At 37.4% G+C, this 16,948-nt stretch overlaps 1 protein-coding gene across 6 annotated transcripts in view; it reads right to left on the bottom strand.

The window, feature by feature from the left end:
• Positions 1–16,948, bottom strand: part of RABGAP1 (RAB GTPase activating protein 1) — a 153,473-nt gene that overhangs the window by 52,973 nt on the left and 83,552 nt on the right. The window contains exon 1 of one of the 6 annotated variants that reach the window (XM_077768193.1): positions 14,213–14,235. The exons of 4 other annotated variants lie outside the window; for them this stretch is intronic. In XM_077768193.1, the coding sequence (XP_077624319.1) occupies positions 14,213–14,215 (3 nt within the window). In that variant the 5' untranslated portion in view covers positions 14,216–14,235. Of the gene's footprint in view, positions 1–14,019; positions 14,046–14,212; positions 14,236–16,948 lie in introns of those variants that run through there. One more of the 6 variants, XM_077768192.1, reaches the window with a different exon arrangement.

Here is a 16,948-nt window from a genome sequence, read left to right as displayed (position 1 = left end):
TTTTTTTACAAATAGTTTATTGTCAAATTAGTTTCCACATAACACTCAGTGCTCATCCCCAAAGTGCCCTCCTCCATGCCCATCCCCCCTCCCCCCCACATCCATCAGTCCTCAGTTTTTGTCAGCATTCAAGAGTCTGTCATGGTTTGCCTCTCTCCCTTTCCCCCACCATTTCTGCCCTTCTTCTCCCCCTTGTTCCTCCGTCAAGTTCCTCCTAATCCTCCTATACGTGCACACATATGATATTTGTCCTTCTCTGCCTGACTTACTTCGCTCAGCATAACACCCTCAAGGTCCATCCATGTTGCTACACATGGCCAGATTTCATTGTTTCTCATTGCCATGTAGTATTCCATGGTATAGATAAACCACATTTTCTTGATCCATTCATCTGTTGATGGACATGTAGGCTCTTTCCATGTTTTAGCTATTGTGGAAAGTGCTGCTATGAACATTGGGGTACATGTGCTCCTATGCCTCATTAGCCCACATTATTAACCCAAATAAACACACTGGAAAACTGAAGAAATTCCCTTATCAGTAGTGAGTGGCATTTACAGTTCTTAACATATGAAAAAGTTTTTTCTTCAATCTCCTATAACTAAAACTGACATGACACAGACTTTGAAAATATGCTTTTTAAAAAAATCTTTTTAATGTTTATTCATTTATTTCGAGAGAGAGAGAGAAAGAGCTTGAGCAGGCAAGTGGCAGAGAGAGGAGAGAGAGATCCTAGGCAGGCTCCACACGGTCAGCACAGAGCCCGATGCGGGGCTCAAACTCACAAACTGTGAGATTATGACCTGAACTGAAACCAAGAGTCAGATGTTTAACTGACTGAGCCACCCAGGTGTCCCACTATGCTTTTTCTTTTTACTCATATAAAAGTGCTTCCTTGGATAAAGGCTGTTCAGTGCTTAAAAGAGAAGTAACTGAGGCCCTAATAACATGTAGACTGAGAAATATATAATGCTCTTAAACATGAAAACAAAGTAAAGAAAATCACAACATGTGGCTCTTCACAAAGCTATTCAAAGAAAAGGCATTTTCCCTAAATGCTAGGTGAATTCCAGCATGTATCTTAATCATAAGGCCTTTTACATCAGTGGTGGCTCTTTCCCATCAGACTTGAGATTTATGATGTTGGCATATTTCCAACCTTGGGAGAGAGGCCAAGGGACAAAATGTGTATTTGGCAGATTTTCCTGTTTGGGACTTGGTGCCTTGTGGGGGATCTACAATTTTAGACAGTACACAATTCAGAAATCCACTGTATTTTACCAACATTATAACTTATCTTAACCAAATGAAATTATAAAGGAGATAAATCAGGTAGCAGAAAAACTGATACATAATATAAATGATGCAATAAGAGGTTTTTTCTTTCTTTTTTTTAACCAATGAATGACACTAACCAAAACACTGTAGAGCTTGGTATGAAATATCTTTGCTAACTATCTTAAAAAAATCATTTCTCAGAGGCAAAATCCATTTGGGTTTATTTTTGTTTCATTTAGGAAAGGTCTCCCATTTCAAGATGATCAGATAACCATACCAATGCCCAATCGTACTAATCTTTCTTTACTCACTTTTTCCCTTCCAATAAAGAAAACAACTTACTCTAAAGCTACACAACAAAAAGACAACTATGTACTATGACAATGAACTGCCACAGAATCTTTTTTATACAGAGAAGTCTCAGAAAGTGGGCTCTGGTAATGTCTGCCAAACAAGTGCTTCTAATTTTAATACATACTTTAGCACTGGTCAGCTAAATAGTTATATACTTTTAATGTTAACTCTATAGCATACAACGTGATAGAAAATTAGATGACTTCTTCCGAAAAGATAGTTTTTTAAATAAAATAATGCACCGCTATCACATTGTTTCAATCCAAATATGGCATTATAGTGCCATTCTAAAAATAAGCCTAAGTCCCATGTGATATGTAGTCTTTTAGCTATGTTCATTTCCTTTTAGGGCTCAAGTTTCCCACAGGAAAATTATTCAATGTTTCGCAAAACTATCCCAAATCATGTATAGATAAGGCATAAATGGTAACTACACTGTCAACCTTTTCCTGCTTTATTATTGTTGATTCTTCTTCACAGTAATCCATCATGGAGAGGAAATATTCAAGAACTGTTACCTGACAAAAATGAACACAAAAAGTGTCATTTTGACTAAAAAGGTGGAAAGAGAGGTAATTTATGAGTCAGCTAAATTTGAAGTCACAAAATTATTATACACAAAGTCATATTCCAAACATGTGTTTCTGATAACTATGATGATTTCCAAATACTTAAATTATATTTCTTGTATTACCAAGTAAGACCATGAATCAAATGCCTTCTTAGCACAGCTTAATACAGACTGTATTGTTTGACTTATATTATTTCCTTAAAGACTTTACAAAGCATTATATGCTAAGAATAAAATCTTCCCCAAATCACCCACTCATAGATACGACGTATACACAAGATCAACACCCATTCCTCAAGCTATATTTCATATAACCAAATAATCAAAATATGATTTCTAAGAAAATATTTAGAAAGATTTCATAATGCTTAACAAAATACTCAGTTTTACTTTAAAGTTAGTTTCTTCTGGGCATGCCTGGGTAGCTCATTCAGTTAGGCACCCAACTCTTGATTTTGGCTCAGGTCACATTCTCAACATTCATGAGACTGAGCCCCATCCCATGTTGGGCTGTAGGCTGATGGCATGGAGCCTGCTTGGGATTCTCTCTCTCTCAAAATAAATAAACTTGAAAAAAAATAAAGTTAGTTTCCTCTGAAAATAACAAGTCTTAAGTCAGAGAATCAAGTATGCCTACTGAGTAGCAAAAATATACAGCAATTACAAAATGACTAGATATATTAAAAGTATTTCATAACTCTATGGAGTTCCCAGCTCTTGTAATAGTTAACACAATTAAAAGAGAATCTGTGCTTGAATGATACTGATGACAAACATCTCCATCTGTGACCTGCTGAACTACATATAGAATTCTAAAAGAGGTCTGCATTCATATGTATTTTCAGACTATACGGTCTGGGTTTCAACATTTATTTTAGTTATATGTTTTTCTATGCTTTCAGGCAAAAATGATGTTTCCTTGAGTCCTGATATAGAAGAAAAATGTTAATTTTTCCACTAAAGAATGAATCTTAAGAAAAAGTTATCAATATTTAAATATTGAAGAGCTATATTATTACATCATTAATGTATAAATTTATAACTACATAGATCTTTTTCTAGTTTTTAACCTAAAAACTTAAAACTTATCTGCACATAGGTGTAATACCAACCAAAGTCTATTAGTACCTATGTAGTAATGCCTTTGTACATAGGTAGTAAAAGCTCTCCTGGAATTAAAATTTTAAAATATTTTTATATTTTATTATTTATTTATTTTAATGTTTATTTATTGAGAGAGAGAGTGTGTGCGGGGGAGGAGCAGAGAGAGAGCAAGACACAGAATTGGAAGCAGGCTCCAGGCTCTGAGCTGTCAGCACAGAGCCTGACACGGGGCTCAAACTCGTAAACTGCGAGATCATGACCTGAACCGAAGCTGGAAGCTCAACCAAGTGAGCCACCCAGATGCCCCTACAATATTTTTCTATTTTAAAATTCTTGGGAATCAGCATCTTTAAAAGATACTGGACAAGCAGTGATCTTCAATTTTTTTTAAATGTTTATTTTTGAGAGAGACAGACAGACGGACATACAGACAGACAGACAGACAAGCTGGAGAGGTGCAGAGAGAGGAGACAGGTTCCGAAGCAGGATACTGACAGTATAGAGTCCTACATGGGGCTCAAACTCACAAACTGTGAGATCATGACCTGAGCCAAAGTTGGATGCTCAACTGAGCCACCCTTAAGCCCTGATCTTCAATTTTATTAAGCAAAAACTTCACTCCCCAATCTAAGCAGTACAAATACTACAAATAGCCATGAGGGCTTTCTAGAACCACGCATGTCATGTATTTTCATTTGCCCTAACAAACATTTCTGAGGTGGCTGTCAGTGACCAAGAGAACTTTCACACTAAGATTTCTCATAATTCTTTGTTTTAAAACTTTATTTTTAAAATTTATTGTTTAATTTACATCCAAGTTAGTTAGCATATGGTACAACAATGATTTCAGGATTCTTTAGTGCCCCTTACTCATTTAAACCATCCCTCCTCCCACAACTCTGTTTGTTCTCTATATTTAAGGGTCTTTTGTATGTTTCCCCCCTCCCTGTTTTTATATTGGTTTTGCTTCCCTTCCCTTACGTTCATCTGTTCTGTATCTTAAATTCCTCATACGGGTGAAATCATACTATATTTGTCTTTCTCTAATTTCGCTTAGCATAATACCCTCCAGTTCCCTTCACATAGTTGCAAATGGCAAGATTTCATTCCTTTTGATTGCCAAGTAATACTCCATCGTGTATGTATGTATGTATATATATATACACACACACACATATATATACACACACATATATATATACAGACAGACACACACACACATATACCACATCTTTTTTATCCATTTATCTGTCGATGGACACTTGGGCTCTTTCCATACTTTGGCTATTGTCAGCAGCACTGCTATAAACATTGCTATAAACAGGTGCACATGCCCCTTTAATATAGCACACCTGTATCCCTTGGATAGATACCTAGTAATGCATTTGCTGGGTCATAGGGTAGTTCTATTTTTAATTTTTTGAGGAACCTCCATATTGTTTCCCAGACTGGCTGCACCAGTTTGCATTCCCACCAGCAGTGCAAAAGAGATCCTCTTTCTCCACATCACCAACATCAGTTGTTGCCTGAGTTGTTACTGTTAGCCATTCTGACAGGTGCGGTGAGGTGGTGTCTCATTGTGGTTTTGATTTGTATTTCCCTGATGATGAGTGATGTTGAGTATTTTTTCATGTGTCAGTTGGCCATCTGGATGTTTACTTTAGAGAAATGTCTATTCATGTCCTTTGCCCATTTCTTCACTGGATTATTTGTTTTTTGGGTGTTGAGTTTGATAAATTCTTTATAGATTCTGGAAACTAATTCTTTATCTGATATGTCATTTTCGAATATCTTCTCCCATTCCATCTGTTGCCTTTTAGTTTAGTTGACTGTTTCCTTCGTTGTGCAGAAGCTTTTTATTTTGATGAAGTCCCTTAAAATTTTATTATTTTTTATTTTACTAAATAAGCTCCACACCCAATGTGGGGCTTGCACTCACGACCCTGAGATTAAGAGTTGCATGCTCTACTGACTGAGCCAGCCAGGCACCCTCTAAGATTTTTCAAAAAAAAAATTTTTAATGTTTGTTTACTGTTGAGACAGAGAGACAGAGAGACAGAGAGACAGAGACAGCAGGAACAAAACACAGATCTGAAGCAGGCTCCAGGCTCTGAGCTGTTAGCACAGAGCCCAATACGGGGCTCAAGTCCACAAACTGCGAGATCAAGACCTGAGCTGAAGTCAGATGCTTAACTGACTGAGCCACCCAGGCACCCCTAAGATTTTTCAAATCTTAACTGGTTTCATTGAAAGTACCAACAGAAAGACTATTTTTATTCTTTAATACACACCAAAATCGGAACACGGTTTCCTTTTTTCTAAGACTGCTAGCAACTCTCATTTTCTAAGTAGCTGACCAACGTTGAACAATCCTTTTCACTTTTTTTTGGTGGCATGATAGAGTCTAAGAGAGGTAAAGACCTGGATTCTAGTCCCAGTTCTGCAACTAATTGATTACCACTCTGGGCCTCCCTTTCCCCATCTGTGAAAGGAGGGGTCTAGATTATGATCTCTATGGGATCTTCTTACACTCTGTCACTTTAGGATTCTGTATTATGTAATTTACCTATTCAAAAGTCTTACATCTATCTCCAATTCCTAAGTAAAATCAAATCCCTTAGCCATTTATTCCAAACAACATAGTTCCAATTTATCTTTCTACCTTACTCTGCATTATACCTCAAGTTGAAACCTCTGGTTCATCCACGCTGCCCTATTCACAAGGTACATGCTAACATGTACCAAATACTGTGTGCCAAGAGCTTCACATGAATTAACTCATTTCATCTTAATACTTGCATAAAATAGTGTTATTAGTTAAGGCAACAGAGACTAACAGGGATTATGTACCTTGCTCTAAGTCACAGATATTAAGTGGCAGGGGTAGAATTCAAACTCAAGTTGGCTTGCCCTTCAAACACATACTTTTAATCAGTATATATTATATGGTTTCTATTCCTTAAGTTTATAAATGATCCCTCTTCATTCCGGCCTTGGAAGCTTAAAACATCACTTGACATTATTTTATTCTTTTCCTAATAGAAATTATTTTTGAATTTCAATTAAAGGGATACCTCTTCACCCATACAGTCCCAGAGTTCCTTTCTACCTCTAACCTACTAAAGCTCTTACTGTAAGCCTCAATGACCTGTTCCTTGATGAAGTCCATCTAAATATATGTACCTTAGTGTCCGAGAATTGTATAGGAGTATTGTTTCTGCAGAACATACTATAAAAGCAGGACAAAGTGCATCAGTGCATTGATGGAACATCAGTCCATTGATGGAACAAACGATTATGGCAGTACTTGAGGGGTTTACAAACTCTGCAAGAAGGGTGGCCACTCCAAGCCATTCCACATTCACCCAAGGCCTTTCCACTGAGTATATGTCATTTTGCAGCAGGCCCTAGGAGATTCTGACTTCTGTGTGACAAAGAAATAATAGCAGCAACCTTTTACTGAGTTTCTATGATGTCGGCATGCACGATTCTATATACTTAAAACATGACGGTATCTAATTTTCACAATAAGTCTAATGAAGGGCACAAGCCCATTTTACAGAGTAGAAAACTAAGGGCCAGAGATTCCAAAATCCATGCTCTTTTCACTACTCTCCCCTTTATCCTAGGGGAGGGGGGAAGTATAAAGTAATCACAGTAATAATGTAAAGACTTTTATACTAATGTAACGTGCATCTGACCATAACCAGTTCCTTTAATATTGGCATCATCATTACTCAAAAATGAGTATCCTTCTGAAGTTCAAATTAAGATTACCTGATCAACTGCCAGAACCAGGACCTAATTGTTTTAACTTCATTTCTAGCGCTCTGTAGGCTACAACACACATCGTCAGTATAATGATGTTAACATAATCTAAGTAAGAAAGGTTTCAATTACTACCAATACCATGTCATGAAGAAAAAGATCTTTTAAAAGTGAAAAAGACTTTAGGGGTGCCTGGGTGGCTGAGTGTCTGACTCTTGATTTTGCTCAGATCATGATCTCACAGTTTGTGCTGACAGCATGGAGCCTGCTTGGGATTCTCTCTCCTCTCTTTCTGCCTCTCCCCTGCTTGCCCTCACTTTCTCTCTCTCTCAATAAATAAAGATTTTTTTTTTTTAAATGAAAAAGATTTTTCAGTCAGATTCTGCTCCCCAGAGGCCAATGAAGACAGAGACCCACAATGGCCTTTTAAATTTTGTTTTTGGTCTAGCTATAAATAAATGGCTTTGGCAGCGGGGGTTTCCCAGTCTTTCTGGAAGAAAATTTAGAAATAAACCATGCTGTTTAATGCTGTAACTTCTGCTTTCTCCCCCAAATACTGTCTTACTAAATCAACAAGTATTTATTAAAAGCCAACACAGAATTTATTTTTATAAATGTTTATTTATTTTGAGGGAGGGGAGGGACAGAGTGAAGGAAAGAGAGAATCTCAAGCAGGCTCCACACTGTCAGTACAGAGTCTGATGTGGGGGATCGATTTCACAAACTGCAAGATCATGACCTTATCTGAAATCAAGAGTTGGATGCTCAACTAATTCAACCAGGTGCTTGTGATAGACAAAGAGTTTAAAGTTTTACTTTGAAAAGACTCTTACTTTTCTATTTTATTCAAAGCCAAACACTCTTTTTGCAAGAAACCAATAAATCTTCAAGCGATTACAATCATGGTAATTTTTTTCAAATTTTCATTTAAATTCTAGTTAGTTAACATATAGTGTAGTATTGGTTCCTGGTGTAGAATTTAGTGATACATCACTTACATATAACACCCAATGCTCTTCACAACAAGTGTCCTCCTTAATACCCATCACCCATGTAGTCCATTCCCTGCTCACCTCCCCCATGAACCCTCAGTTTGTTCTCTATACTTAAGAGCCTCTTATGGTTTACTTCCCTCTCTCTTCCCCCCACTTCCCTATGATCATCTGTTTTGTTTCTTAAATTCCACACGAGTGAAATCATACAGTATTTGTTTTTCTCTGACTTAACTTCACTTAGCATAATACATTGTAGCTCCATCCACGTTGTTGCAACTGACAAGATTTCATTCTTTTTGATGGCTGAGTATAATTTTGGTAACTTAACATAAAGATAAAAAGTGCTTTTTACTTTGCAAAGGGCGCTCTCATGTCATAAATTGCTTTGATAATTTTAGGTCACTTTATTAGGGTCTTTTGTCTACTGATCTTTTGGTTTCCTCTAATTCCTTCCAGCTGAATACTTTATGGAAATTTCATTCAAGGGGGGCAGAGATAACACTATAGAAATCCTACTTTTCTCGGAGCCTAACCCATCTCCTACACTGCCTTCTATGGAAATTCACCTAACACACACCTCCTTACCTGTGAATATCACATGGTACTTTGCATTCCTCTCACAATATCAGTGTCAAGTTTTGTATTTTAGACGCCTGCATACCAGTACACACAAATTCATCTCTCTCTCTCACACACACACACACACACACACACACACACACACACACACACACACGTTTATTTTCAGGATTTCCTTCCCAGGATGTCAAAGAAGATGCTTTCCACCCTACAACCCAGAATTGCACTACTAGGTATTTACCCAAGTGATACAGGTATGTTGTTTCGAAGAGACACATGTACCCTAATGTTTATAGCAGCACTATCAACAATAGCCAAAGAACGAGCCCAAATGTCCACTAATGGCTGAATGGATAAAGAAGTGTGGTGTGTGTGTGTATATACACACACACACACACACACACATATATATATATATACACACGCAATGGAGTATTACTCAGAAATCAAAAAGAATGAAATCTTGCCATTTGCAACAACGTGGATGGAACTAGAGGGTATTATGCTACGAGAAATTAGTCAGAGAAAGACAAAGATTTTATGACTTCACTCATATGAGGACTTTAAGAAACAAGACAGATGAATATAAGGGAAGGGAAGCAAAAATAATATAAAAACAGGGAGGGAGACAAAACTTAAGAGACTCTTAAATATACAGAGTAAACAGAGGGTTACTGGAGGGGTTGTGGGAGGGGGGATGGGCTAATAGGTAAGGAATCACCTCCTGAAATCATCTTTGCACTATATGCTAACTTGGATGTAAATTTAAAAACATAAATTAAAATTAAGAAGCATATATATAAAAATTCAAAAATTAAAAAAAAAAAAACACACACACACACACAAAGAAGATACTTTCCAGTATGCTGCCTTCCTTTGGTAAAAACCAAAATTAAAAAATCTAAAAAGACCCAAACAGATACCAATGAGGCATAGTGATATAGGAGACTGGAATCAAAAAGGTCTTAGAGCTCCCGAACCAGGCTTCCACAATTGTAAACAAGGAATCATCTCCCCTTTGCCTGTCCTCCTAGAAGGATGAAAGGAGATGATGAATAGGAAGTTGCTCTGGATTGGGCCAGAGGTAACAGAGTGTTAGTACATTCTGATTTTTTACTTCAGGAGTACGTTCTAAACCTATGCTTTCTGGTGAAATTTATTTGCTTTTTCCTAAATGCAGTCATGCTTTTCGTCACTGAAAAGGTCACAGTACAAAGCTTACAAAGAAAAATAGCACCCAGACCCCTCACTCCTCCTACCCTGTTCCCTGTTCCCCAGAGGCAACCATTTCTTTTCTTAGTTCTCTTTTTCCNCTTCCAATATGGGAGATGATACTGTGTCTGTTATAGTCCCCAATGCCACCCACCTCCCACACACTTCCCTTTCCCTTATGACGACTCTCAGTGTAATTTTGCTACAATTTTTAGCTAAATCAATATTGTTAACTAAATCACAGAGTATATCATGACTAGGTATCCTTTGTTCTTCAATTTTCCACTTTTTCTACAGTTACTACTTGCTCCATTTCTTTTCTTCAGTAATGTATGTTATCTATCACCAGTTCTTCCCCTACAAATCTTTTTTTTTTTAATTTTTTTTTTAATGTTTTTTATTTATTTCTAGGAGAGAGAGAGATAGACAGCATGAGCAGGGGAGGGTGAGAGAGAGAGGGAGTCACAGACTCTGAAAGAGGTTCCAGGCTCTGAGCTGGCAGTCAGCACAGAGCCCGACGCGGGGCTCGAACCCATGAACCGCGAGATCATGACCTGAGTGAAAGTCGGACGCTTAACCGACTAAGCCACCCGGGTGCCCCTCTTCCCCTACAAATCTTGACAGGATCAGAAATTCCTCTCCATTTTTTCTAAAAGTTATACTTCATAGTGCCCTCTTTCTTTTTGCTCCAATTTGGACTAGTTACTTTCTAGGTCTGCTGCACAGCTGACATCCTAGGGCTTTCCTTCCCCCATCACTATGAGAATTCTCTTCACCTCTGTCCTGTGTAGGGCGTCCCTGTTTCCTGGGTTCTATAGCTTCCACTTTAAAAAAAAAAAAAAAAAAAAAAAGTTTATTTTTGAGAGAGAGAGAACATGTGAGTGTGAGCAGGGAAGAGGCAGAGAGAGAGAATCCCAAGCAGGCTCCATGCTGTCAGCACAGAGCCTGATGCGGGCTCAATATCACCAACCAAGAGATCATGAGCTGAGCCAAAATCAAGAGTCAGGTGCTTAACCAACTGAGCCACCCAGGTGGCCCTCTTCCACTCTTTAAAATTTGATCCCTTATACTGGGAAGCATATCCTTCATCAACTTCCTGACAAAGGACATAAGGCAGGTAAGTATTTTTGAGACATTGCATATCTCAAAATGGGTTTATTTTACTCTCTCACTTGAAGAAAAGTTTGACTGAGCATACAATTCAGGTTAAAAATCACTTCTCTAAAATTTGAAATTATTCCCTTTATCTTACTGCAATGTGGCAGAAAGACCAGTGCCATTCAGATACCTGTACTTAGTATATTCCCACTTTCCCATCCCTAACTCCAGACCAAGCTTTCAAGATTCTTCTTTATCCCCAGTATCCTGAAATTTTATGATCTGTCATCATGCAGTCTTTTTATTACACTAAGATGGTCCTCTTCATTACAGAAACTCATATCCTTTACTTGTGGAAATGTTTCTTCTGGTATTTCTTTGAGAATGTCCTCATTTTTTTCCCTTTTCTGTTTCTGAAAATCATAGGAGTCAGATATTGGCCTCCTTTGTTAAGTCTCTGTCTTGTTTTTATCACCTTTGTCTTTTGTTTCACTATCTAGCTTACTTCAATTTTATCTTTCAACTTTTCTGATTATACTTTAAATCTCAAGAAAGCTTATTTTTTTCTGTTCATTTCTTATAGCATACTATTCTATAGGATGCAAAACTTCTCTGAAAATATATTTTGGAAAATATACTTTGTGACTTGCATTGTTTCTATTTCCTCTGATTTCTTTTGTTTTGGGCTGTGTATTACATGAGATGACTTTCTTAAAATACCAGTGATCTCTGGCTATTAACAGTAAAAGAGGAGTAAAAAGCTAACTGGAAGCTCTGCACACATAGGTGGGATTTATTGATTGCAAAGCATCAACTTACAGGTGATTTGGGCAGGTAATGTGACTGGTTTGGGAGCTCTCAAATATCAGTCCCCAGACCAGACTCATTTAAGTCTGGCTGAGAGCACTCTAGGAGTGCAGAGGGACAAGGAGATTGATTATTTAAAATGCAGACCTTCTCCTGACATGCATGTTTTCAACAAGTATCTTAGCACCACCTTCAGCTATGCTTGGCATCCAGAAGGTCTGTGGGTTTGATCTCTTCTCCAAAGAGGAAATCTCCCACTTTCTGCTGGTATGGTGAAAAACCAGTTGCCTGCTGGAGCCAGCTTGGAATGGTGATCAGGGTGGTGTGGAGGGGTATTTAAATGTTGCTTATATAAACTTTCTAACAATTCTTCAGTTTTCAGCTTCATACTATTCTCTGCCTGTAGAGGCATCTTGGGAATCCAAGTACTGAGTATTTACCAGGTTCTACGGTGAAACCAGCTTGCTTCTTTTTGCCCCTGAGCTGCCTGACTTTAGGATTCAGCTTTGTTGACTGCAGAGTCAGTTACCACTTATCCACTAGGTTTCTATATCCCCAAATTTTGTTGGCTTCATTTATCTGCCATCATTTCTGCTCTTCTTCTCTCTGTCCACATGTTATTATACATTTGCTATTCTTTTCAGTGCAGTTAACGGAAATAAACATACACACTCAACATGCTGTATTTGGCAGAAAGTCTGTCATATTTTCAAGTCTCGTAGTCAACTGATAGTACTGAGAAAAATTTCTTCACCTCTTTAAGTTTCCTCAACCTATAAAATAGTGATATAAAAAATAACTACCAGAGAGGTTTCTGTGAGAACTAAATGAGGTAAGAATATAGGCTTTGGAGCCAGAAAGATCTGGTTTTGAATCCTAGATTTCTTACTTCTCTTTTTTTTAATGTTTATTTAGTTGACGCGGGGGGGAGAGTGAGTGAGCACAGGACGGGCAGGGAGAGAGGGAGACCTGATTTGAAGCAGGCTCTGTGCTGACAGCAGATAGCCCAATGCAGACTTCGAACTCACAAACCGTTACATTTGGGAACTGAACGACCTGAAGTCAGATGCTTAACTAACTGAGTCACCCAGGTGCTCCAATAGATTTTTTACTTATTAACCGTACGACTCTCTGGCAACCCTAAATCAATCAATCAATCTCTCTCTCTCTCTGCCCCTCCCCCGTTTGCACTGTCTCTCTAAAAATAAACATTAAAATTTTTTAAATTTTTTTTTATTTTTGAGAGAGAGAGAGAGAGAGAAAGAGAGAGAGAGAGAGAGAGAGAGAGAGAGAGAGAGAATGAGTGAGGAAGGGGCAGAGAGAGAGGGAGATACAGAATCCGAAGCAGGCTCCAGGCTCTGAGCTGTCAGTAAAGAGTCCCACATGGGGCTCCAACCCAGGAACCGTGAGATCATTACCTGGGCCAAAGTCAGATGCTTAACCGACTGAGCCACCCAGATGCCCCGCAGATTTCTTATTTTAAACTAATAAAGTGACATTATAATTTTTATACACTGGTACCAGACGAACTCACCTCAAGAACAGAACCATAATGTACTGAGTGCCCCACCAGAAAGCCTTGGTAAATTCCTGCAGATAAAGTTACTCTGAGAGGTTTTTTGAAAGGCAAATATTCACAGAATTTTTCCATATGAAACATCTAAAAACTATAAATTCTACAAGAAAGGAATCATGTGATCCTTTTTTTTTCTTGACAGAGAGAGAGGGGGGCAGAGGGCAAGCAGAGGAAGAGGGAGGTAGAGAGAGAGAGAGAGAGAGAGAGAGACTGAGAGAGAATCCAAAGCAGGCTTCAGGCTCTGAGTTGTAAGCACATAGTTTGATGGAGGGCTCGAACTCACAAACCACAAGATCATGTGACCTGAGCCAAAGTTGGACTCTTAACCAACTGAGCCACCCAGGCGCCCCTGTGATCCTTCTTTATATCCCTCTGAGGCCAGCTAGTTGCAATGTCTGGTATAGAGCACAGCTTGGTGAATAAGGGCTTCTTGACTGTTTCTTAAGCTTTCCCTAAACCCATTGTTATTGCATAACAGAATTTTCCACACCCTCCAGCAGTATCATCTGAAGCACATCTTTCTGAATACATGACCGATGCATGTTAAGAAAAGACAAAACTAGAAAACTGGTGAAGACCAAGAAACAGAGCAAAACCACACAGTTAGAATAGCTTCTTTCACCAAGCTAGTCTATACCTCCTCTTTTCTTGTGACAGATTTTTACAGCCTACCTTACCTGCATTCAGAGCCAAGAAGGTGATGTGATCCAAATACATATTCCTTAACCATGCTGTGAGAAATTGGCAGTTTGATAGCAGTATCTGAAGTTCCCTGGGCCAAGGCTACCAGGTTTCCAGGCGTAAAGTTACCTAGCATAAAGAGCACACACATTCCCACACCAGTCTCTTGGTATTAAAAAGGTATCTTACCATTTACAGTCTAGAATAGCCTTGAGCAAACAGAAGGTTGCTTATGGGCTCTGGACCTCCTTTTGAACATCACAGCTCTATAATGACTAGAAGTAATAATGAGAAAGAGTCATTCATTAATTTTGTAAAGTTTACTATAAAACTTCTGCTCTGAGCCAGGTCCCAGGTTAGATTTTGAGGATAAAGATATGAAGAGACCCTGTCCCTGCCTTTAGAGACTTTACAGACAAGTAAAGGAAGTACATGAAAACAGTTTTATAAATTTAACGCTACTGTCATTTTAAAAAGTTGAGGATTTATCATGCCTCTCTTCTCAAAATTGGGATTGCTAACTAGCATGGGAATAGTCACCTAGCACTGAGCTTCTAAGACCTTAATGTAGGGGGATACCATACCATTATGTGTGACTTCCTCAGATGTAAAACCATGGCAGATACAAATAATAGTACTCATTTTTATTGCAAAGCACTTTTCACATCACAAAGTACTTTTACATCCATTATCTAATTCAATTGCCAAAGTAACCCTATGAGGGATAAGAGGATTATTATCTCCTTTTATAGAAGAAATTAAGTGCTTAGAGAAGTGACTTGCACTTACAAAACTAGTTAATTTGTAACAGAAACCTGAATTTTTAAATTCTCAGTTCAAAGTTCATTTTAATCATATCATGGTGCCCTTGTCACCCAAATTTTGAAGAAAAGCCAAATGACTCATTTTCAGCTATAAGAAATGTCTAGAATAATGCTAGGGTCTGTAAAATATATTAATATGCACATTTAATATAAAATATTTAGTTTTCCTTCAACCTGAAATGGAAAAATTATGCAAAAACACAGAGAACAATTTGTGAAGACTTTAAAAAATCGTAAGTGCCACGATTCTCCCATCCTTAATCCTCCCACAATCTGCTCATATAACAATAAATTCCGGTTGCCAATAATTTATTTCACAAGTCTTCTATAATACAAAAACACATAGCAAAATTAAAACATTTCCTACAAAGCCACTGTGCAGATTTTTCAATCAAACCTGAAAGGCTGAGGAAACTCCCAGAAACCACTCTACTATCTGGGAACTTGTAACCCTGTTGCTTCATTTTCAAGTTCAAAGAGTGAGTGGACAATGCATTTATAGTACAAAAATTCAAGTTTTCCCAATCCTTAAAATACTGAGGCCACTATTCAAGTAAAAAGGAAAAGCCATTAGAAAAGGCTCAAAAACAATTCATCCAGCGATAAAGCTTAAAGAAAACCCTTTCCAAAATGTAATTTGGGAGTCAACATATCCATGAAAAATTCAAATATCCTTTCTGGTGTAAGACAGTTCTTTAATTAAAGTAGACCACTTGTCCTTTGTAGCCGCTTTCTGCTCTAAGAGGGGGAAAAAAAAACATCTCTGAAATCACTGTATAAAAGCATACAAATAATTTACAAGACTATTAGTATTGTCTTATCTGAACATTTACTATGAAATAATTTCAATACAATCACCAAAAGCTTGTGCTTCCTCTGATATCAGTCACATACCATATATAGTTAAATGCACTGTCTTGCCAAAGCCCAAGGTAATTGAATCTAAAAATATACTTTTTTTTTCATTCTGAACTAGCAAGATTGGTATTTAAACCAAACGTCATCAAATGCTGCACTAAGTCTGCCAAGATGAAAAGATTACTTTAATACGACAAACTGTCCAAGAGGCATAGAAAATGCCCCTAAGCCACTGAAAATATTGAATGCTTACATCCAGGTTCACCATATTCTCCCCCAACATGCACACACATAAGAAAATAAAAATTAAAAAGCAGTACAGACAATGAATGTGAGAAAAGAACTGGTAACTGGAAGAAAACGGAGACTTTATACAGTCCAATGAAGACAAGATAAACTGGAAAGACATCTGATATTAAGCAAGTTTATCAGTTGGGGGGGAGTGGGTAGATTTTTCTTTAAAATTAGTGTATGTACGTAATTTCTAGTTTTAGGCTGAGACATTGACAGAGATTCTTATTTGAAAAAAGTATTTCTAATAATATCTAAATTTGGTACCAGGATAAAAATGTAAAAATCTGTTAACAAAAGCTCTTATTAAAAGAACTTTCTTTTAGGTCATTAAAAGACCAGCTTCATTATCCACTTCCAGAAAAATCAAACAAGTATTTTCTCTTTTCCATAAAATTTCCATAAGATTGTCCCCAAAGAATTTTCTCTTTCTCACAGGATGGAACTCTATTGCAGGAAAAGATGAAAAGGGCCTAGCACTCCCCCCCACCCCAAAGTAAAGCTTGACTGATTTAACATAAGTTTTTAGATTCTCATCTTTGCTAAACTAAAAACTCACAAACTGCAAATCTGAACAGTTTACATTCTCAAACAGGTATCAAGAAAAAGGAAATTTTGTTTTTCTTTAGATTTGTGCTATGTAAGTAAAGGAGAAATATGTATAACCATTTCTCAAAATCCAAGAAAAAAGGTTTTTCAATTCAAATGGCAATTTAACAGAGTCACTGCTAACATAACTTGCATTTTCAATATGAGTTCTAAATTCTGAAATAGCTTAGAATCAAGTTTTCTAGAACTAAATATAAAGAGCAAGCAAGCTTTTGGGAAGAATTCAGAATCTGAAATTTAAATGTTTATGTAATACTTATTCACTTAAAATAAGTTTCAGAACACATATTTAAGGTTGAAATCAAACTGATATTTAAGACCCAAAATCATAAGAATACTGTCC

Source organism: Crocuta crocuta, unplaced genomic scaffold (assembly GCF_008692635.1).
Source record: "Crocuta crocuta isolate KB4526 unplaced genomic scaffold, BGI_CrCroc_1.0 scaffold35, whole genome shotgun sequence".
Taxonomy (NCBI): Eukaryota; Metazoa; Chordata; class Mammalia; order Carnivora; family Hyaenidae; genus Crocuta; species Crocuta crocuta.
This window is presented reverse-complemented; position numbering and strand designations above follow the sequence as displayed.